This window comes from Pinus tabuliformis, chromosome 1_2 (genome assembly GCF_031772625.1).
Source record: "Pinus tabuliformis cultivar Carrire ecotype Pingquan chromosome 1_2, CPIR1, whole genome shotgun sequence".
Lineage (NCBI taxonomy): Eukaryota > Viridiplantae > Streptophyta > Pinopsida > Pinales > Pinaceae > Pinus > Pinus tabuliformis.
Window position 1 is genome coordinate 513,014,979 of NC_142298.1, and position 22,527 is coordinate 513,037,505.

General features: G+C 35.5%; 1 protein-coding gene and 1 pseudogene across 1 annotated transcript; one reads left to right on the plus strand and one right to left on the minus strand.

Annotated features, from left to right (window-relative positions):
* Positions 1-5,107: 5,107 nt before the first annotated feature.
* On the plus strand, positions 5,108-6,363 carry LOC149206579 (uncharacterized). Its single transcript, XM_089393743.1, has 2 exons — positions 5,108-5,817; positions 5,955-6,363. Exons 1-2 carry the CDS (start codon positions 5,247-5,249, stop codon positions 5,993-5,995), a joined length of 612 nt encoding a protein of 203 aa, XP_089249869.1. The 5' UTR covers positions 5,108-5,246; the 3' UTR covers positions 5,996-6,363.
* An 8,346-nt stretch (positions 6,364-14,709) lies between these two features.
* LOC149206580 (cryptochrome-1-like) overlaps positions 14,710-22,527 on the minus strand; it is a 164,896-nt pseudogene continuing 157,078 nt past the window's right edge.

Here is a 22,527-nt window from a genome sequence, read left to right on the forward strand (position 1 = left end):
TATACCCGGAAAATCCATCCATGAATGAAAAGATTTCACATCCGACGCATTCATCAATTATCTGGTCGATGAAGGGTGTAGGGTAGTTGTCTTTTGGACAAGCTTGGTTTACATCCCTATAATCGAAACACACTCTAATTGTCCCTTGTTTCTTCATAACAGGGACAATATTCGATACCCAATCGGTTAGAGGAACCGGGTAGATGAAACCAGCATGGAGAAGTTTTTCAACTCTTGCTTTAATGGCAGCGGCTTTCTTGGGGTGCACCTGCCTAAGCCGTTGTTGTACTGGTTTGACATCTGGATACATCTTAATTTCATGTTCAACGATACTCGAGTCGATGCCTGGCATTTCATCATATGACCAAGCAAAGACATCTCTGAACTCGCGAAAAAGAGCGTTATATATTTCCAGTTCTGAAGGAGAACAACCTTTGCCGACATAAATATTCTCTACAACATTTGTTTTAGTCGAGATATTTATGGCTATAGTCTCTTCAATATTGGATAAGTTTCGCTCGGAATCCACCTTGTTTACAGTATTTGATAGAAATTCAAAAACTGAAGGGTGATAAAGGTCATTTTGAGTATCTTCTTCATATTCTGGAAGAAGGGAACAATGGTGGCAATTGTTCCATGGTGCCCCTTCAATCAACATTGATTGCAGAATTCCTTCGTCGGTTCCATGCACTCGCGACCAAGGATCTAAAGGGGTACCATATTCTCTAGACCTATCCACCCAAACGCTTGATGAGCGTTGATTTGGGTTCGCCTCCCATGCCAGAAACATTGATTGCTACAATATTTCTATTGGGCTTGGGGGCAAAACCATTGCATGATCCATGTTGATATTGTCTTCTGAGATCTTCGTGGAAGATATCATATTGTAGGTACCTATCGACGCTACTTCCGCCAAGTCGATTGGAGGTGGAAGAGAGAAAGTTCCCATTAGTATAGGATCTTTTAGTAGGCCTACTCCGATATTCTGAAGCGAATGGGGGCTTCCATGGATCATGGGAATGCTTCCTGTAACTTGTGAACCATTAGGGAGGAATTTTTGTTGGTCGACGATCGTAATCCCCCCTTGAAAGGGGAATGCAATCTTTCTAAAATAGGTCGACACAACAGCTACCATGGCATAGATCCATGGTCTTCCTAGTAGGATGTTGTAATCAAGATTCCCATCGATGACTTCAACATCTATTTCTACTGTTTTTCCCCCTAGTTCAACCTTCAAGTTATTTAGGATACCATATGGGGTATATGTCCTTCCATCGAATGCTTTTAATGTCGTCGAAGATCGCGACAAGGTTGGAGATCCTAAATTCTTCTAGCAACTCATCGACATAATACATGTAGATGCCCCCTCATCAATAATTGTTTGATGAACAGTTTTGTTGAGGGCTTGCACTTGGATAAGGAAAGCTAGTTGAGTTGGTAACTGAGGATCGTATCCTTTATGGTCAAAGGATACAAGATTGGAATCTTTAGGATCAACCCCACCAATGGCTGATAACAAAGCCTGCCTTTGGGATGGGCAATTTTGTAGTACTTGAAGAGTCGACATAGCGGATGGCGATTGCGCCAAATATTCCACTATGTTATAATGTTGCGCTGGTCTACGAAACCAGAGATTCTGGGTTCGATCCCCAGCGGAGTCGCCAATGTTTTGTTGGGAAAAGTATCCAATTCGGAATGCCCCTATCCCACTCTAAGAGGTGATAGTGCCTTAGCAACAAACAAGGTAAACTAATTGAGTATTCTTCTTTATGAAATGTAAATGAGGAGAAAGGATCTAACTAACCTGTGTCTCTCGCTAGTTTGTTGATCCAATTGCTCCTCTCTTCAGTAGCTCCCAGCTCCCAGCTCCCTCACCGCCCCAGCTTCACCGAATTCCTGCAAGATCACAAGAGAGAGAAACTCCCAGCAAAGGAAACCCTTCCTCTCCTCCAACAAAGCATAAATCACCCAATGTACTAATCTCAATCTCAAACCAACAGCAATTCTCTGCAAAGTACAAAATTCCAGCCTCCTGAACCTCTGGGTGAGAGATCCATATATAGATGTAAGCAGAGAGGATGAGTCAGCTTATGTTTTGACTTGTGGCTTCTCTTTGTCAGTTCTTGCTTCCACTTGGAGGTTGAGAACCTCTTACTCATCATTAGTCGAATTCATTGTGGCAAGTGTCATTGGAGAAGATTCTGGAAGCTTCCAGGGTCTTTCCACCTCGTTGAATGAGTTTGCCATTTGTCATTTCCCGCTCAGCGCACCCTGGTAGTGCTTCCACCTACGTTGCAATGCACCTAGCTAGTGTAGTCTCTGCATTTCAACGCAGGCAGCTAGTGGAGCCTCTAAATTGATCCTGAATTGACTGTTTCTGAGTGGTTTTTGGTGGAGAACTTCTGGGAGAAGCTGTTATTGGTTGACCTTGTTCCTTTAGGAGCTATAACAACATCTTTAGGGACTTTGGATCCCTTGAATTATGGACATTTCATGCTTATAGTTGTAAGGCACAAAAATGTCTATAACAGTTAGAAATGTGAAGTGAGTAGTTCAAGAAAGTTGGATGAGGCTAGGTTGCTAGGGAAACTTTGAAATTTGGCTAAGTGTGGAATTGGTGGAACTGATGTGAAGAGTGATAAAAGTTGACTATGATCACACACCTGAACACTTAACAATACAACGTAGACCATCTAGAACATATAACACATACTTCTCTTAATGCAACAACCTTTGTGGTTGTTTACGACAAGTGCAGCTCCAATGATAGACTTTGTGAGGATAAAGGCAACACTTGTGTAAAAGCGTGTGAAATGAGTGCGAAACATGTCTATGTTGTGAGGACAACCCATTCTCACAAATATTTCCCTTGAAGCAGAACAAACCTCCCTTTTCATGACAAGCGACAACCCCCATGCCCAAAGATGACACATTCTATGTAAAAATAAAGCATGAACGACTCTTAATTTTTAATTGTCTTAAATATGTTTCATCTAAAGTGGCCATTGTCTTAAATATAAAGTTTTGTCTTAAAACATTTTTGTCTTAAACTGTTTTTGTCTTAAATATAAAGTTTTGTCTTAAATTGTTTTTGTCTTAAATATAAAGTTTTGTCTTAAAATAATTGTCTTAAATTGTTTTTTTCTTAAAATAATGTTGTCTTAAACTGTTTTTGTCTTAAATATAAAGTTTTGTCTTAAAATGTTTTTGTCTCAAACTACTTTTGTCTTAAATATAAAGTTTTGTCTCAAAATATTTGTCTTAAATAGAAAGTTTTGTCTTAAAATATTTTTGTCTCAAACTTCTTTTGTCTTAAAATATTTTTGTCTCAAACTCTTTTTGTCTTAAAGTTTATATTTAAGACAATTCAATTGATATTAAACTGTAAATTAAAATAACTAAAATAAAAATTGACTTTTTAAGAGAAAATATTTCTTTTGTCTTAAAAAAATGTCTAAAAAGTGCCCTTGGTGTAGTAGTGTTTGGATTTATCGATCCTGTAATTCGTAAAGAAATCTTGAATGTTCTCAAAGTTGTTTGGATCTAAGGAATTTAGCTCATTTTCAAGAATATGAGCCTGCATCTCATCTTGCTTTCCAAATAAATTCTCCAATATTGTCGAGACCTCATTTAGAGTGATGCATATGTCGACATTGAAACACAATGCTGGAGATATGGACATCAATAGAAGACCAAAAGCCTCATCCATCTTGTTGAATTATTTGGATTTTTTAATGGTAGAATTTGGTTCAGCTTCCGTACTCATAACTATGTGATACAAGCGTTTGCCTCTCACATGAAGCAAAATCTCTTGCTTCCATTGGAAATAGTTATACAGAGTAAGAATCACTGAAGATGAGAAGTCCATTCTTTTTCCATAGTAGTTGTATCAACAATTGGAGCAGTTCTCTGATATTTTGATGTGCAAATCAAATTTCCAAACAATTTCCAATTCTTTGATCTTCAAGCCTACAAAATATTGTTCATGCACCTTCGGCAAACCCATGTAACTCTAATACCACGTAAAATTATTAGATCACAAATACAGATCTAGGTGAAGAATAATTGGACAAACTTGCAAGAAATTGAAAAAGAAAATTGGAATCATGAATGAATTTGATTACACAATATTGGTTTGAGAATCAATGCATAAAAAAACTAAGTTAAGCTTAGTTGTACATGCATTAATTATAGATAATTAAAGCTAAATTAAGCTAAATGTGTTTTATGTTCTGTTAATGTATAAATGCACCACGTGCAACGACTAGAGTTAACTAACTAAAACCAAATACACACCACAAATAAACACTCGAGTTAACTCACTGAAACCAAATGCACATCACATGCAATAACTTAACTCGAGTTGAACGGAAGCTAAATAAAACCAACTACATGCGTAAACACCAACACAACTATTAAAACGGAAGCTAAATAAAACCAACTACATGCGTAAACACCAACACAACTATTTTAATTATAATAAAACACTTTAACAAAGCTGAAAATGTGAATGTTTCATCTTAATTGGAAAATCCTATGATCAATGACTAAACCATGTTCAACTACACCACTCACGCGGTGAGGATGGAAGGAATCTTGCCATGTGAGCTAGATGGATAAGCACGTCATAATTTTTAACTAGTTCCATATTTGGTCATCTGGAGTACTGATCTTGTAATTCGAAATCGATTTTACGGCTAAGGAAGCCCTGTAAACTATGAAGGGCATCATTTTAGGGTAGAATTACAGCAGCTTGTCGTCATCGCATCAGAAGTAGCGAATCACGTGGTTTTGTCAGGGTGAACTTGGAGTATTGTGACGAAGAGTAAGTTAGTTTATCTATTATCTGGGCGCATTTGTCTGTTGGGATTCCAATATTTGAAATTTAGGATCCGACAATGAGTTGTCAGCTGCCGTAGTCGACCGTTAACGATCAGGAACACAGTAACAGACACACCTGGAAGCATGCACGGAATTCCGTTTACGTAATCGACAATTTTTAAAAGTATATGTCCTGCTTAAAGAACAGAAAAGACAGCACACAGCAGTACTGGATCGGTTCTTATAAAGCAGCGTGCAATATTGGTTACCTATGAGCTGGAACTTACATTTCTAGGTAAGGAGCCTAGGTAAGGAGTGCTATATGTGTTTTATTAGTTCTGTGAGTGCTAAGATTTGAAAAGATCAGGCTAACGGGTATTGTAAGGATAGGGAGAGAGAACCGTAGTAGCTACTGGTACAAGTTAATGGGGAATTGCATGTGGACAGGGTTTGGCTGCAGCCAAGGGCATGCTGGTGTGTTTAAGGTAATAACCGGTCGCGGAGGGATGACTATGATACCGGCAAGAAATGATGATGTCATGAGCTGTAGACCAACACCTGCTATTTCTGGCCACCAAGAGGGGCTGAGAAAGGTAGACGTTACGCACGGCTTGGATTTGCAGATGGAGAATGTAGCTCCATGTCGATTGTCTTCTGGAACGGCTGCGGATCTTCTCTCAAAGATCACTTATTCCGAGAGAGCGCCCACCCTGGAAGTTCTTCCCTCACATCAGAAGGGCGTTTGGAAGGTCAAGCTAGTTATAACTGCAGAGCAGCTTGCAGATATACTCTCCCACCAGTCAAACACCGAAGCTCTCGTCGAGAGAATGAGTTTGACAGCGGCTAATGCTAAATGCACCACTAACATCAGCATGGATTCTTATCAGAGGCCGTCCCTTTCTCGTTCTTCATCAGAGAACCGTCAAATTGGGTGTCTCGGTCTAGGTTGGAAGCCATCATTGGACACCGTATCGGAGACTCAGAATGCTATCAACAGTAAGTATTCGTTATTAGATGATTTACTTTTTCGGTCAATATTCTGTGTTAAATTATTAATAGTTACTAGGAGGAATTGTCAAGAGAAATCTGATAGGCTGTTTCCTTCGTTATGATCAATCCCTGTGGTTTCACAGGTCCATTGGTAGAAGAGTCAAGGGAGCGATCTCAAGTGTAAATGGTTGAGGCCCGTGATGAAGATGGAAAGGAACGAGTTAAGTAGTATTTTTATTTAGATTGTGAATTTGAAGAATATTTTGAAATCCAACAAACTGTCAATCATTCCACCTAGCTCACCTATCTGCCAGTCAAATTCCTAAATAAGTTCAGCAGTTCAGAAATAATTATTCATTCCGCTCCACTACTATGCTTAAACCGATCTCTGGTTTCACTGTATATAAGGGATGGTAATAATTCTTTCCTTGCAAGGCATCGAGGTGATTTGGCTCACTTCCCCTTTGACGTGATTGGAATATCATTTTGCGTACTTCATCCAAATATTTTGTATAATATACCGGAATAAATTGGTGTTCATGATAACATTCTCACCCTGTGTCCCTTTGTGAAAGTGCAATCTCTGGTAATTTTGTTTTCGAGATTGGTGTTATGGCATTACTCTCAGTATGTGTGCCTGAAATTGCAGTCAGGCACAATCAGAACACCATTCCGTAAACACGTGATAATAGTACATATTCCAAAAAGTGAGCGCATTTATGAGGAACCGATTGTTCACTTGAGTATTGTTCTCCTTTATTTTTCTTATTACATTAAAATGTATTTATATATTTTTGAATATGGAAAATTTAGATCAGTATTTAGGGTATTTATAAATAATTGTTATGTATTAATATATGCTTATGACTATTATTATTGAAGAGAAATCATGTTATTTTTGTTGGTTTTTAGGTGGGTTTACTTTCACTCTAAAAAATTTATCTTTAAAAATATCTTGGTATTGAGCTATAATATATTTCTTTTAAAAAAACACAAAAATTTAACCAAACAAAAATAGTTTTATAACCAAAAATTATAACATAAATTTATTTTTTTAATATTTTATATAAATTAATAAAATATTTTTCATAAATTCCATAACTAATTTTTTTTTTCGGAATTTTAGATTCGATCACTAGCAAAGTTGTTAAATAAAACAAGATATATAATTTATTTTTAATATTTAAAAGCACTAAAACAAAATTTACACCATTTAAATCTTATTGCAGTGGAAAACATTAAAATTGTTTTTACAAAGGAAGAAGTCTATCAATAGCAAAATTTTAAAAAATGGAAGATATCTTTTTATATTGATAAGCTTTTAAATTTATTAATAAAAGTCCGCTCAATGTTTCATCTTATTCCATTTTTAAAAATAAGATAAATATAACTTTTTAAGTATAAGACTATAATTATTATTATTAGCATAAGGAATTATTTTAAAGAAGAGGATAATTGAATGTATATAAAATTATAGAAAATAAGTAAGGGTTATATTTGATTTATTAGTTATTTTCAATTATATATCATTTTATTAGGTTGAAGATTATTAGGGGAGTTTCACAATAATAAAATTAATCTTTTATATTGTTTTGTTGACTCTAGAAGAATTTTTGAGATAATGTTTTGGACCAGTTTTTAGAATAAGCTACAAGAGTTAAATGTTCCTTTTTAGTTGAGATGTTGTGGTAACATTGTACTAAAATAATATTTTCACATTTAACCACATGAAGTGTAGGTTCAAAGAAATAAATTGTAATATAAAAATTAAAAGAAAGATTGTCTTTCATTCCCTATCCTTTTTGGCCTATATATCGAGAAGTTAGAGACTTGTTTGGAAGGAAGAACTCATTCTCATTAGAATAGTAATCATCATTCTTCTTTATGATGATGATATTGTTCTTATGACAAGGAATCACAATGTTATTGACAAGAAGCTAAAAATAAGAATATAAAAATTGTTCTAATATGGATGTGATTCTTACACTTGACAAAATCAAGGTTAACATAATTAAACTAGATCACTTGTGCTAAGTTTGTCTATGATAACAAAACCTTGGAGGAAGAAAATTCATGCAAATATCTCATAATCAATCTTCATCATAAGGGTGACTAGAAATATCATTGAGGAAAGAATAAATGGAGGCTTGAAATATTACTATGGACTAGAAAATAGTTACAATTGACAAACCTTTAGCTATAGGATAAGAAGAGAATCCTGTTTGAGATTTTTGTCACTCTAGTAACCTTATATTTTTTTGAAGTTTGAGGATGACACTTCAATAGTGAACTATATATATTTTTATAGATAAAATATCAAAAACAATTTTCAAACTTATTATATCAAAAGTAAAGGAAACACCCTATCATATCCTCCACATAGAAGGAAGTATTTTACCCATTGTGAGCATGCCTATGAATCGGTACCTAATGTACAAGAACAAGATAAAGAAATGGAAGATAAGATGCCTCGTAAAATTTCTTCAAATTCAAACTAAAACCACATACAACTCAAATGGGCTGGCATACACATGTTATGTCTTGGCAAAATCACTGTGGAATAACAAAACACATTATGGAACTTCATAATGATAATACTAAAACTATTATTACATAGGAGAAATAGTGACCTCATAAAATAGTAAAAATAATCTAGATACCACAAAGAGGTTCCCATTCTTAATCTAGAAGAATGAATTTATCTCTCTATTTGAATAGCTTAAAGAAAAACTAAAAAAAATGAACGTTTTTAAGATGAGAACACTCCGATTGACTCCTTTTCTAGAGAAGGCACTTGAAAATTATTAAAGCACTCTACATGGAAATAATTTTTTATCTTTGTGATAGCAAAACAGATAGAGCTAAAAATTAGTTTATCCTATAATGTCCTACCTACATCCACATTATATCACAATTTCAAAATATTTTCTTAATTTCAACCTTCTTTATCTCATCAAAACTAAATTAAGATGGGAAGTGTTCTCTTAAGTATTTTGGAACATAAAAGTAAAATTTTAAAGAAAACAAAGTAATCCCTTATATTTATTTAATTCCTATAAGGGTAGATAAGATTTCCAATATGTTATCTATACATGGTTACATCTTTAAATTTGTTCCCTTCTTTGAATGTGAGTTTTATATTTTTGTCCTTTAGAGTAGAGAGAAGGTTACATTTCCAATATGTTATCTATACATGGTTACATCCTGAAATTTGTTCCCTTCTTTGAATGTGAGTTTTATATTTTTGTCCATTAGAGTAGAAAGAAGGTTACGCTCAGCCATGCAAAATTTGTTCAATTCTCCAATGTACTCATTTGGGGGATGAATATGTAATTTTGGATCTGAGTGACTTCAATTTCTAAATAGTAATGAATATATCTCAAATCTATCATCTCAAATTATTTCTTCAACTCTTTCTTTATGGATGCAACATGGTTTTAGTGTTCAATGTTATCAAAGGATAAGTTATTCACACTACAATATATACAATAATTTTTCTAACATTTGTAACAAATATATTTGCATCATTCAGATTAAAAGTGATTGAACATAATTCTAGAAGATCCTCTCTCAAGTTTTCATACCATGCTCCTAGTACTCATCTCACGCCATGTAAGGATTTAATGAGTTTTCATACTTTATGTTCTAATTGATGCAATTTATATATCTTCTTGAAGACCCACATACAATAGATTAATTTAGTTCTAAGTCAAGGGTCTGTGAACTTGCATGTCCCAATCTTGATGAGAGAATCATATCCCTTTTGTTTGGCTTCTTTTCACTCACCATTAGAAGTTTCTTCTTCAAGAGAAGTTCATTCAAAGTTAGTAGATAAATTTAATTCAATCATATAAAGTATCCATATATACTACATCACCTAAATTTGAATTTTCTATGTCACCTTTATATTGTCTTGTCAAGGTTTTCGTTCTTACCTTTTTAAAAGCATTGGGATAAAATGTTCATGTTTCTTGATGAGCCACTTTGGTTGACATTTCTAAGATAGTTTAGGTTGCTCAACTAATTGTGATGGTAGTACATTACCATGAAGTTACATCCTTTCAATCCTCTTGGCCACATCATCTAATTAAAATTCCTATTTTGATGAAGTGGTCATAACTTCACCATAGGCGCTAATGGTATTTCAAAAGGAGATTCCAAATATTGATCCAAGATATGGGTCTTCCTTTAATATGTGGAATATGATCATAAAACTCATGATAAATATTTATATAATTGAATCTATCTAGTTGATCAAGCTATTGCTCAACAATTGTGTCATTCTTGGAGGATTCAAGAAAAATTAAATATCAATAAAGATGAACTTCTTATTTATCACATCATAAACATGATATTCCTTGGGGGTGTTCGAGTAACTCCAAAAGATGCACTTCCAACTCATTTTATCAAGATTGTTTCTTTTATTGTCGCCATCAAGGCATTGCAAATGGAACGTAATACCTCGAGAAGCCTCGTGAAAGGAATGTAGTCATAGCACATTTCACCTGGAACCGTATTTCCAAGAGTATGATATGGAAACGTATTTTTTGCATATACTACAGATAGAATGAACTCATCCAAAGGCATCAAATTCACATTATTGAACAACATCATGGAACGAATCATGCTTAAGAGAGTCTTGCTCATTCTTTTAGCTACACCATTTTGTTAAGTGTTTTATGGAACTATGTTTTGATGTTGAATTACATGTTGGAAAAAATAGTTTTCAACTTTATTAAATATATGTTCTCCTCCATTATCATTGAGAAAAAGTGCCAACATTTGATCATGCATCATTTCGAATACATATATGATGTAACTTGAGACTTTTCTACACACCAATTTTTTTATCTTTATTTTTCTCTCGCCACAACTGTTAACTAGTGAATAGTATATTTTCATTACACTATGTCTTCATCCAATCTGTGCCTCTTTATTCAATTGGTCTCATTGTAGCTTCTTCAATAACTCTATAAGCTGCTGAAATTCCTTAAACTTTTAAGTTAGTTTAATACTTTGGAACATATTAAAATTGGTCCTCTTACGAGAGGAAAGGTATTTGTTTACTTATCATTGTTTTCTTCTAACTTAATCATATTTCATCACACTTCATAATAATATATCTTACCTTATATGACATTTTGTTTATTTATCATTATTTTCTTCCAACTTATTTGTATTTCATCACACCTCATAATAATATATCTTACCCTGTGTGAGATTAACTTCGGTATTGACCTCTTATATCCACAATGCTTGTATCTTATAACTACAATCACATTTTATAAGAACTAACTCTTTCTCATAATTATGATGATTTACATTCTATAATCATTTATGTTTCTAGATAGTACTTGCATTCTGACTTGCACATTAAACCTTGCATTTCCAACCCTTTTAAACTTTGAGGATGCTATCTTATGGCTTATGTGAGAGCTATACATATATATAAAAGCACAACTAAGATTCTGGGACCAAATTTTGTACGCTTGGCGCTCCGAATTTTAGGCCACAGTTTCCTTTTCATGTAACCGCATGTGGCTTTTTACACCAATGTCTTTTCTAACGGTTCAGATCATGTCCGTGAGATCGAAAGGCGGATATCAGTTATGGTTAAATATAATTGTCTCATCATGCTTTTTCTATCTTATTTGGCTTCATTTGGTATTTTTGCTCCATCAGAGTAACGTTTTGCAATTTGGTAGAATGTCGAGGATTGTGGTGGAGTTTATGTCCATATGGCTTCTATATCACTTGTAACTCTTCACCTCTCACACCTGTAATATTTAGGTTTTCCTATTGAACACTCAACTTTTCTATAAGTATATTATTCTTAGCATGTTGCTCTATATTTTCCATTTTCCATATCTGGTTACAGCGGCAATTTCTAAGAGACTCACTTGTTTGTGCAAAACTTTTAAGTTTATCCCGGAAGGGAACAATGACTCTAGCTCTAGAGAATTTTTGGCAGCCGGCTACTACCCTTGGTATTTTGAATTATGTTGCAGAGGTGACATTTGGCTACAATTCTATCCTTGGTATTTTGAATTTTTGTTTAGGAGGTGACATTTGAATACAATTTTCTCTGTTCCTCTTACTTTCCTTTCTTATAGTTCCATCGATTGGAGAGGTTTTCTAATAACCATTTCATTAGATAGGTTTCACCAGGAGCGTTCGACCGAAGCTTTCCATTCATTTTCTCGTATGTTGAAGGTAATTTCACTCTGCCTCATTCCTTTCAAAATTAAGTATTACGCTCAGATTAGAATTTTAACTTCGAAAAATGATTTTCCTTTTCCATTACCTTCGCTACTTCATCGAATTGGTAGCACTAGGAGAGCGTGGGCATGGCTTAATTCCTTGTGGGAAATTTTGGCTTCTGGGTTCCTTTGGGTTTCCTTTGACTCAATTTTCCATATTTAGGTTTTTATATTGTCGGCCCTAGTACCCTTTTCCGATAACGTCACCATGAATTTCTGATTCGCTCTTTGGAAACTGTTATTATTTCCTCTTTCTTCACAACTTCACTGGTGCGCGCAAGTTTGAAGCTAAGGTCTGGCCCTGATCATTAACAAGTATGCCTCTTACCATTTTCTTTCCCATCGCGTTTTTTTATTCTCTGTAATTTCTCCAGGGTTCTAATCCTGACCTTTGAATTCTTATTTTGAGGTATGTTTTTTTTTTTCATTGCAAGGTTGGATGTTTATTCGCGTTGGATTAAAACTTCATTTTCCTTTGAACACTTTGATTTCTCCATCGTTTACCTCTAGGTCTGTTTCCTCTAAGATTTACATATTCTGTGTGACTATGTGGATGCATATAACGTTTGGGTTCAACTAGGGTTTTTAGAATTCAATTAGGGTTTCTAGAACCCAATAGTGGGCTCTGCACTACAACATAATTAAAATAATATTTGAGAAATTTTGTAGGTAAATTGTCTTAACTTTTAACTTGAGGGAAAAAATGTATAGTGTCTTAAATATTTTCTTTAAGCAAATGCCTGAAATTATTGTCTTAAAATATTGCTTTTATAAAGACAATATATAACACAAGCATTTTTGTGATAATTTTATTTTTGTATCTTAAGATACAATTTCATTTTTCTCTCCAGAGAAAATAGTTTGGATTAAAAACATATTGTCTTAATTAATCCTAGTTATTGCCTCTCTAGTGACAATAAAAAAATATATTCAAAGACAATAAAGCATCACGTTTCTTTAGAGAAAATATAAAATAATGTATCTCGAAAAATATCTCACCATTGAAATAATAAACCAATATAAAACATATTTAATTAAATACAAACTACAGTATAATTGATTAATTCATCGTAGGACACACTGCAATCGAACTACCAACCTCCTACTTATAAAGTAGGTGTTCTTCCATTGACCTAGAATCCTTTAAAGAATGGTGTGAAGAGTTATGGTAGTCCTTGAAATTGCATATATACACACAAATTTAAAAAAATTGTTTGATAGATAATCACATAATATTTGTCAAAATTTATAATCTTAACTTAATAAAATAAAGCAATGGAGATAGATCAATATCAAAACCCTATAGCATGACTTGCTCAATAAGCTAATAATCCATAATAACTGACAAACACAAAAAAAGTAATTAGAATTAGCACAAACTATTAATATATTGCCACAACTATTGAATGGATTAGACTATTCATATATTTGAACAATATGAATTTGTAGATCACTCCAACTTAGGTTTGGTATTTTGAATCTTAAATAGGAAAAAAAAAAACTTTTGTATTGTCTTTCAAAGAAAAGTTTTTAAACAAAAACTTGTGTGGTTTCTATTTAGGATGTTTTCATTGTTCATATATTCCATTGGTTTTGATAAATATACTCGAAGAGTTTCATATTAGCACAAGATGTTGGCACAATCATTTCACAAGAAAATTAACCCAAATAGAAAGCTATGCATCATATTCACCATGTTGCACAATTTCTTTACAATGATCGCTATAATTAGCTTGTGTATGGGAAGAAGTAGGTTAAGGTATCAAATACCCTCACAACTATTATAAATATACCTATATTAAGTACCTTGTAAAGAAAAAAGTTGAACACTCCCAAGATGGACATGAACTGAAATTGTTTACCAAAAGCACTGCAAGCAAAATAAAAATGTATAAAAATAAATAAAAAACCAATGCAGCAATCGTATGTTTAACACTTCTTGGAAATATGTTTTCAAAAAATATGGAAGATGTATAGCATGTGGGTACGATGACAAGAAATTAATGTGGATTATTATTGAGCTTTTTCTTTTGGATCCTAATGGGAAGAGATGGACAAAATATAAATATTTCAGATTTCCAAACAACTGCTACGAAACAATGATGTTTGGAAAAGATGTTATAAATGGTCCATTGGAACAATTGATGGTGAAGATGATAATCAAGTTAGAAAAATGAATGATTCAATAAAGGATACACCATCTAGGCAATTTAACTTATTACTTTTTTGGCTCGATCTACACTCAAGTCATGTTGTCTCAAATTTTGAATCGAGTTGGTCATCATATTTATGCCAAAAATTATTCTCTGCTTCTCGCCATTGCCGAATGACAGTTGAGCCTTGTCCCATAACATATTTTTTATGCTGGCAATATTATAATCCTCGACAATACACTACAATGATAAATGTCAATTCAAGGTTAGATGTGAAGCTCCCTGCATACAAAAATTTGGAAAAAGAGTAGTAGAATAAATATCTACTATATGACATGCTTAAATTTAAATTCTTGACACACAAGGTTGGACATTTGCAACACGCCCTATTTATGACCATACCTCTAGGTTCCCATTGAATGATAATGTAATTGTTGCTGAAGACTAGATTCAATTGTTCTAGGAACAATTCCATCCAATGGGAACTATTGTGAATGTCCTGATAATGACTTCAACCAGACAGGTACAATGCCTCAAATACTTGCATCATCTTTGCCTCTCAAGATACTAGAATAATCTATACTCAAATGAGAATCATAATGCTCATCTAAGGCTTGCATTTGGGGATATTTACTAATCACATTTGGTAGATATTCTATTAAACCCATTTTCATGTACCAAGTGGACTGTCCTAAACAATTTTGAGATGAGGCTACAAAAGCTAGTACTAAATCTCTATTAGAAGGTACTTCTGCATGTTCATATTCAATAGAAGTTGTAACCTCACTCAAAGTATAACTTACATATTACCTTTGCACCATATTTTTTATACATGGCACAAATTGTCATCTTATGACCTTGCTACGAAAAAGCTATAGTTTCTAACTATCTCTCTAGCAATATCCATATGTTTCAACATTGAGGCATTCCCATGTTGCAATGATTCTCCCAAGCCTTCTTTTATTCCATTCTCCAAAGAAGCTCTAGCAGTTGCTTCATGTTGCCACTTTTCTAAAAGGGCATCTTGCAAGTGATCTTTAGCTATCAATATCTCTACAATGGGTAGGGGATAGTTGGAACCTATCTCAACTATAGAAGATTGAAGAAATGCTTGTGGTGCACCCCATGGATGTTGTGTCCACTTTGTGGGAAATCTAGCCAACCTTGGAAGTCAACAATAAACATATTCTCCTACTAGATAAAATTGGTAGCCTTCAAACTATGCATTGTTGGGTTGTGTTATATTTTTTCCATCACTACCCCATGTGGGAGGGGGTCACAAGGGGGCGGTATCCCCCCTGTATGGGGTCGAGTTCAGCGCCCAAGAAATTTTTTTGACCTTATATTAGGTGGGAAGACCTACCTATGGTTTTGTGCATGGATTTCGCACATCATTTTGGGCATGATGGTCTTTTTTCCATGGTATTTTGTAGATAAAGTCAAGGGAACTACGATTATGTTCTAATCAAGGGTTAATGGATTGGGGCTTATGGATGCTTCAACATCTATATATATGTATTGTAATATTGAAAGGAACATAATCAAAAATCAATCTCATAGTCCCTATTTTGGGAACCGTGCGAAAATCTCAATGTATATATGTTTTACGTTTTATTCTCTTGCCGTCGTTTATTTTCTATTTTTAGAATTCGTATGCACTTAACTTTTGTGCAGGTTTAAAATCTACATTTGGTATCAGAGTTGTTTTGGCTTCAAGGGGACTCCTTTGATGCTGAGGGGTTTTTTCTCGGGCCTATGGTAGACCTTATTTAGTGGGAGATATGCGGGATCGATTCTTGTGGTGAAAGAAGATGGTGAGCAGTGGAAAGATAGAGATCGCAAAATGCAATGGTCAGAGTTTTGAGTTGTGGAAACTAAAGATGGAGGATATGTTGGTGGACAAAGATGAGTAGAGAACGGTAAATGTGGGTAGTAAGTCATCAACCATGTAAATTCAATGTTGGACGAAGTTGGATCGGATGGAAAAGAGAATAATACGATTGTGTGTCTCAAATTCAATATTGTTGAATGTATCATGGGAAGCTTCAGTGAAGGATTTGTGGGACAAGTTATGGATTTTGTAGCAATCTAAGTCGCTGGTGAATAAACTATTCTACGGCAAAAGTTGTATAACCTAAGGATGAAAGATGGAGACTCGCTGACAGAGCATCTGAAACAATTTAATATTGTGGTAAGCCAATTATTATCTGTTGATATTAAAATTTCAAATGGAGATAAGTGCATCGGTTTGTTATTTTCTCTATGAGATTCGTGGGATAGTTTGGTTGTTGCAATAGGTAGCAATGCAATTGCCTTGCAGTTTGATAAAAAAGTCTTATCCTTGCTACCCGAGAGGATGATATGGGAAAATATGAAGGGCTGGAATCGTGATGCCTTTTATGTATGAGGATGGTCCTAGAATAGAAACAAAAATAAGTTCTCAAGTGGGAAATCTAAATCGAGAGGGAGATCTAAATCTCTGGGAGAACCTGTAAAGGTGTGCTGGAAATGACGAAATGAAGGGAACTTAAAAAGAGACTGTAAATCTAAAGCTTCTGAGAAAGGAAAGGGATTTGATGATGCTCCTTCCGCAGAGGCAAAAGACACCTCAGATGAAGTTGGGGATGTGTAATTGGCTTCTTCTTCAAGTAAACATGTAGATCATGAGGCATGGTTCATTGACTCAGGTTCATTCTTTCACTTCACTCCCCATAGGGAGTAGTTCCGTGAGTATGAAAAACATGATGGTGGTAATGTCTTCTTAGGGGATGAAAGGAAGGTTAGAATCGTTAGTCGTGGAAAATTCAAGTTGAAGTTTCAAGGTGGAAAGATTAGAACACTTATGGGTGTTCTGCATATTCTTTCATTGGCAAGAAATCTGATTTCTACAAGAAATATGGATGATGCAGGTGTAAAAACATTGTTCGAGAAATATACCTGCAAGATGGTTTGAGGAGCACTAGTATTGATGTAGGGAATTCAGATTTGAACTCTTTACAACCATGATGGTAGGACTGTTATTGATGGGTGCAACAATTTTGTGGTTCCTGTAAGTGGAGCAGAAAATCTAGTGGTCTCTGGAGAAAAGGCCATGTTATGGAATTAAAGGCTTAGACATATTGGAGAGAAGGGCCTTCAAATACTTCATGGTAATGGCATGGTAGAAGGTATGTCTAGTAGTTATCTAGATTTTGATTTCTGTGAAAATTGTGTATGTGGGATGGAGAATTGGTTGAGTTTCCCCTTTGGTGGTTAGAGGGAAAAAAAATATTAGAAATTGTGCATAGTGATGCATTTGGACCTATGTCGGTTTCATCACTAGGAAAGTATGTGTACTATGTATCATTTATAGATGACTTCTTAAGGAATACATGGACATATTTTCTCAGGAAAGAGATCTGAAGTCTTCGACAGATTTAAAGAATTTAAGGTTCTAGTCGAAAACCAGAGAGAGAAGATGATAAAGGTGTTGAGGATAGATAATGATGGAGAGTTTTGTAAGATGAAATTTGAAGAGTTCTATAAGAAGTGTGGTATAACATGGTAGAAGAATACTCCATACACACCTGAGAAAAATGGAGTTGTATAAAGAATGAACAATACCTTGATGGAAATGGAAAGAAGCATGCTGAGTGGTACCGATTTAGGACATGAATTTTGGGCAGAGCCAGTGGAGACTGCATGTTACCTGGTCAACGGATCACCTCCATCAGCATTGGAGGATAAGACTCCATGAGATGTATGGACTGGTAAGAAACCTTCTCTTTCACATCTAAGGGTATTTGGATGTGATGCATATGTACATGTTCCAAAGGAGAAAAAAACAAAGTTGGATAGTAAATATGAAAAGTGCACCTTTATTGGGTATAAGGATGTGATGTGACCAACCCTTTACACTTTCGTATTATTAATTAACTGTTGATTTGTTTTATTGTCAACTATGTGGTTGGTTGACTTAATGGCGTTGTACTATGGTTTAAATGTTTTGAGGACAGGTGTCCTGGCCTTGGGGCTCGTTCCTTCCCGCCTCTTACCATACCCATGAAACCTTGAGCCGGGTTATTTCTCTGTTGTTTCACTATGCTGTTTGTGAGGTGAGGTCTCTGGTTCTTTCATTCTATTGCTCCGTGAAATGAGGGTTCTAGCTCTGGTTGCTTTTCGAGGGTTTTGTTTCATTGTCCCTAGGCATGCATTTCTGTGAGGGTTTCCACCTACGTATGCTATCAATGCTTCCAGTTCTGTGCTCATTTTCATGGCTCTAGGTTTGGAACCCTTTGTCTCGGGCTTTGGTTTCAACTTTGCTCGGCTCTAGTTACGTTTTTGGTTGTAGGCTTTTGTGATAAGCTGTTGTTTTCAATGCACTTACTCCATTGTTTGATTGCTCGCTTGGTTCTTGTCACAGGTTGCGGTTGCAGAGTGCCTCGGTTCTCAGCTCTCACTCGGTGGTTATCCAGAGGTAAGTCCTCTCTCCATGCTAGTCTTTTTGCCTCGTTTTCTTCTAGCGCTGACTGTTCTTGCTCCTTATGGGCAGTGAGCACTCTGTGGCCATAACCTTTGTCCGTGGTTTCTCCTCTGGTTCGCGCGGGCTCAGCTCACTCGGTGAGTTTCTTGGTAACCCCTTCCCTTGTGTTCAACCCTATATCTATGGTTTCATTTTATTGGTTCTGATGGCTTGCTTGTTGGCCATGCAGGTGTGCGACTGGGCTCCATTTGTTGACCTCGCACCCAGAATCCTATGATTGAACTGGGTAGGGTCTCTCCTTGAAAGTTAACTGTTTGTTTGTTTGAGGGGTTTTACTATTCGTAGGTTTTTAAGGGTCTATAATCGTGGTTTGGCTTCAACCTTGCTGTATCTTGGCCTCACTGTGCCTGTAGTTCCACTGTGTATTTATGGCTCCGCTATTTAACTTAAGCTTGTGATGGTAACGGTCCTGTGGTGACATGATGTTTATGTTTGGCACTGACACTGTTATGGAAGAACTTTGTTCTCGAGACTCGCCTGTGCTTGGTGATTGTATCTTTGACTATTGATATTTGATACTAATATATATATATACAGTGATTTCATTTTATAATTAAATAGTAGTGAAAAAGATTTGAATTCTATTGGTACCTATGAATGTTCGCTTATTCCTTTGATAGTGATCTTCCAGTTTCTTTTGCAAACTTGCTCCGTTATCTTGTTGAACTTGTCTGGATGCTTTTCTTGTTTCTGTGTTTACTGTTCTCTGTCTGTCATCATCATGCTATGGAAAAGAAAATGAATTTTGATTGAAACATGCAGAAAATACTTAAGTTGTAATATATCTGGATTTAGATGTATTTGTTTTTCAGAATGTTTTTGTTCTTTTCTTCATTCAATTCTACGATGGTCAAGAGATTACAATAGCTGTTTCCTTTTTTTGTTTTGTAAAGATCACTAGATAGTGACCAAACTACCAGTAGTTACATTTGGTTATTTTTGGAAAACTGTCCTTTCTTGACTTGTAATCTAAAAGTAAACTTTAAATAAAACTAAAAATAAAAAAAATGAATGTAAGGTTCGTAGAAATTTAAATGAAAATGAAAAATAATAAAACTCAATCTGTTAGAAAAGACAAACTCCTAGCCATGGCCTCCCTGAGTTGTATGCTCCTGCATCAAGCTCCCAAGGTAGGTGAAAATTCATGGCTCCGTTCCATGGGCTCCTCGATAGAATACCCTGCACATTATATTTGTCCTATGTCAAGCCACGAACTGTCCTCAAATCAATAGTTCTTCCACTTGATGAGGTACTGTAGGTACTCCTTTCTTCGAGTCTGCCTGGCCACCTGTGTATCGAGGATTCCTTCGATTTTAAGTGTCTGAGCTAAAGGCATTTGTCTCATCCACGAACTACTCTCTGCCTAGGTATCCCACTTTGGCTATGCCTAACTATCCTCTTCTAAATTGGCAGTGTATGGGAATAAATCTGCCACATTAAAGATAGGCGATATTCCTATACCTAGAGGAAATTACAGCTCATAGGCATTTGCAGAAAACTTACGTAGAATTTTACAAGGTCCAATTTTTTTGAATTTCAGCATATTGTTTTCGCCCTTACGGAATCTTTCTTTACACAGGTGCACTAGAACTTGATCCCCTACATTAAGTTGTACCTCCCGTCATTTCATATCTACTTTCTGTTTGTAGCTTTGACTGTTGTCCTGTAATTTTGACTTCACCTACTCATATAGGTCGTTAATTACTATTGCAAAGTCTTCCCCATTAGCACTTCCTCTTTCTAACTATCCCAAATATCATAACTCATGCACTCCTCGGGGATGTATTCCATACAATATCTGAAAAGGACTACTTCCTGTGCTTCGATTCAGTGAATCGTTGTAAGCAAATTCATCTTGAGCAAGTACACGATCCCACATTTGTGAATTTTCCCCAACTAGACTCTGCAGCAGGTTTCCTAAGCTTCTGTTCACTACCATCATCTGCCCATCATTCTGTGGGTGATAAGTGGAACTGAAATTTAACTTCGTATCCATCATTTTCCACAAGGTGTGTCAAAAATGTCCCATGAATTTCACATCCCTATCGAAAATAATGGACTTAGGTAAGCCATGCAGTCTGACGACTTCAGTGAAAAACAATTGTGCTAAATGGGAGGCGTCGTTGGTTTTCCTGCAAGGGATGAAGTGTGCCATCTTTAAGAATCGGTTCACCACCACCATGATGGAATCAAAACCCCACTGTGTTTTGGGTAGATGTAGGACAAAGTCTAGACTGACTGAATCCCACGCTTTGTTTGGAATAGGCAAGGGTGTATACAACCCCATGTACTGATTGTGCCCTCTTGCTAACTGACATATCTTACACCTGGTTACATACCGCTGCATGTCTCTTCGCATCTTCGGCCAGTAATAGAAATGACTGATCTCATCCAAGGTCTTATCAATGCCGAAATGTCTAGCTAGACCTCCACTATGTTTTTCCTGGATAAAGTTCTCCCTCATCGAACATTCTGGAACACACAACTGTCCTCCCTTGAATAAAATCTCCTCCTGCAACTTATAGTCTAGCCATGGACTATTGTTCCTCAACAAAGGATTCTGGCAGGCTTCATAAGCCTCCTTGAAATCTGCATATGTTTGATACAATTCCTTCAGGTGTTCAAATCTCAACACTTGTATCGTGCTCTCCTGCAAGAGTAAAACTCTTCTGCTTAGTGCATATGCTACCTCGTTCACTTGACCACTAATATGCTTCAATACGAATGTAAAACTCTACAAGTACTCCACCCATTTTGCATGTTTGTGATTCAGCTTATGTTGCTGCATAACATACTATAATGAAAAATTATCAGAAAACAAGACAAACTTATTACCCAGTAGATAATGTCTCTAATGCTTCAAGGCTTGGACAACGACATAAAACTCCTAGTCATAAGATGTATATTTTTTCCTACTTTCATTTAATTTTTTGTTGAAATAGGCTACTAGTTTGTCTTCCTAGCTAAGTATGGCTCCAATGGCTTTACCACTGGTATCACAACGAACTTGAAAAAGTTTGTTGAAATTAGGCAACCTCAAAATTGTCCTCTCAATGATCTTTTTCTTCAATATCTGGAAGCTCTTCTCTACAGCTTCAGTCCAATGAAAAGGTTGACTTTCCATTTTGATGGTATCCAAGATAGGTGCATAGATTCCACTAAAATTCTTTATAAATTTGCGATAGAAACTTGCCAACCCATGAAAACTACGAACTTCAAACAAACTCTTAGGGGATGGCCAACTAAGTATAGCTGAAACTTTTTCTGGGTCCATTTTCATCTCATTTTCTGCAATCACAAAACAAAAATAGACTAACTCCTTCTAAAAGAAAGAACATGTTTTCAAATTTATCAACAACTTATTTTGCTACCACTTCTTTAGAATATATAGAATGTGTCAAAGATGTTCTTCCTTGGTCTTGTTGAAAATCAGTATATCGTCAAGATACACAATCACGATTTTCCTAATGAATACTCCCTCAACATCTCATTCATCAGATGCATGAAAGTACTAGGGGCATTACTCAACCCAAATGGCATCACCAACAATTCATACAACCCTTCATTAGTATTGAAAGTTGTTTTCCATTTGTCCCCTTCTCTGATTCTAATCTGGTGGTATTTGCTCTTCAGATCTATCTTCGAAAAACATGTTTCTCCACTCAAGCAGTCCATCATGTCATCCATTTGTGGCAATGGAAACCTATACCCGATAGTAATTTTATTTATTGCTCATGAATCTGTACACATCCGCCACTCGCCTCCTTTCTTGGGAGCTAAA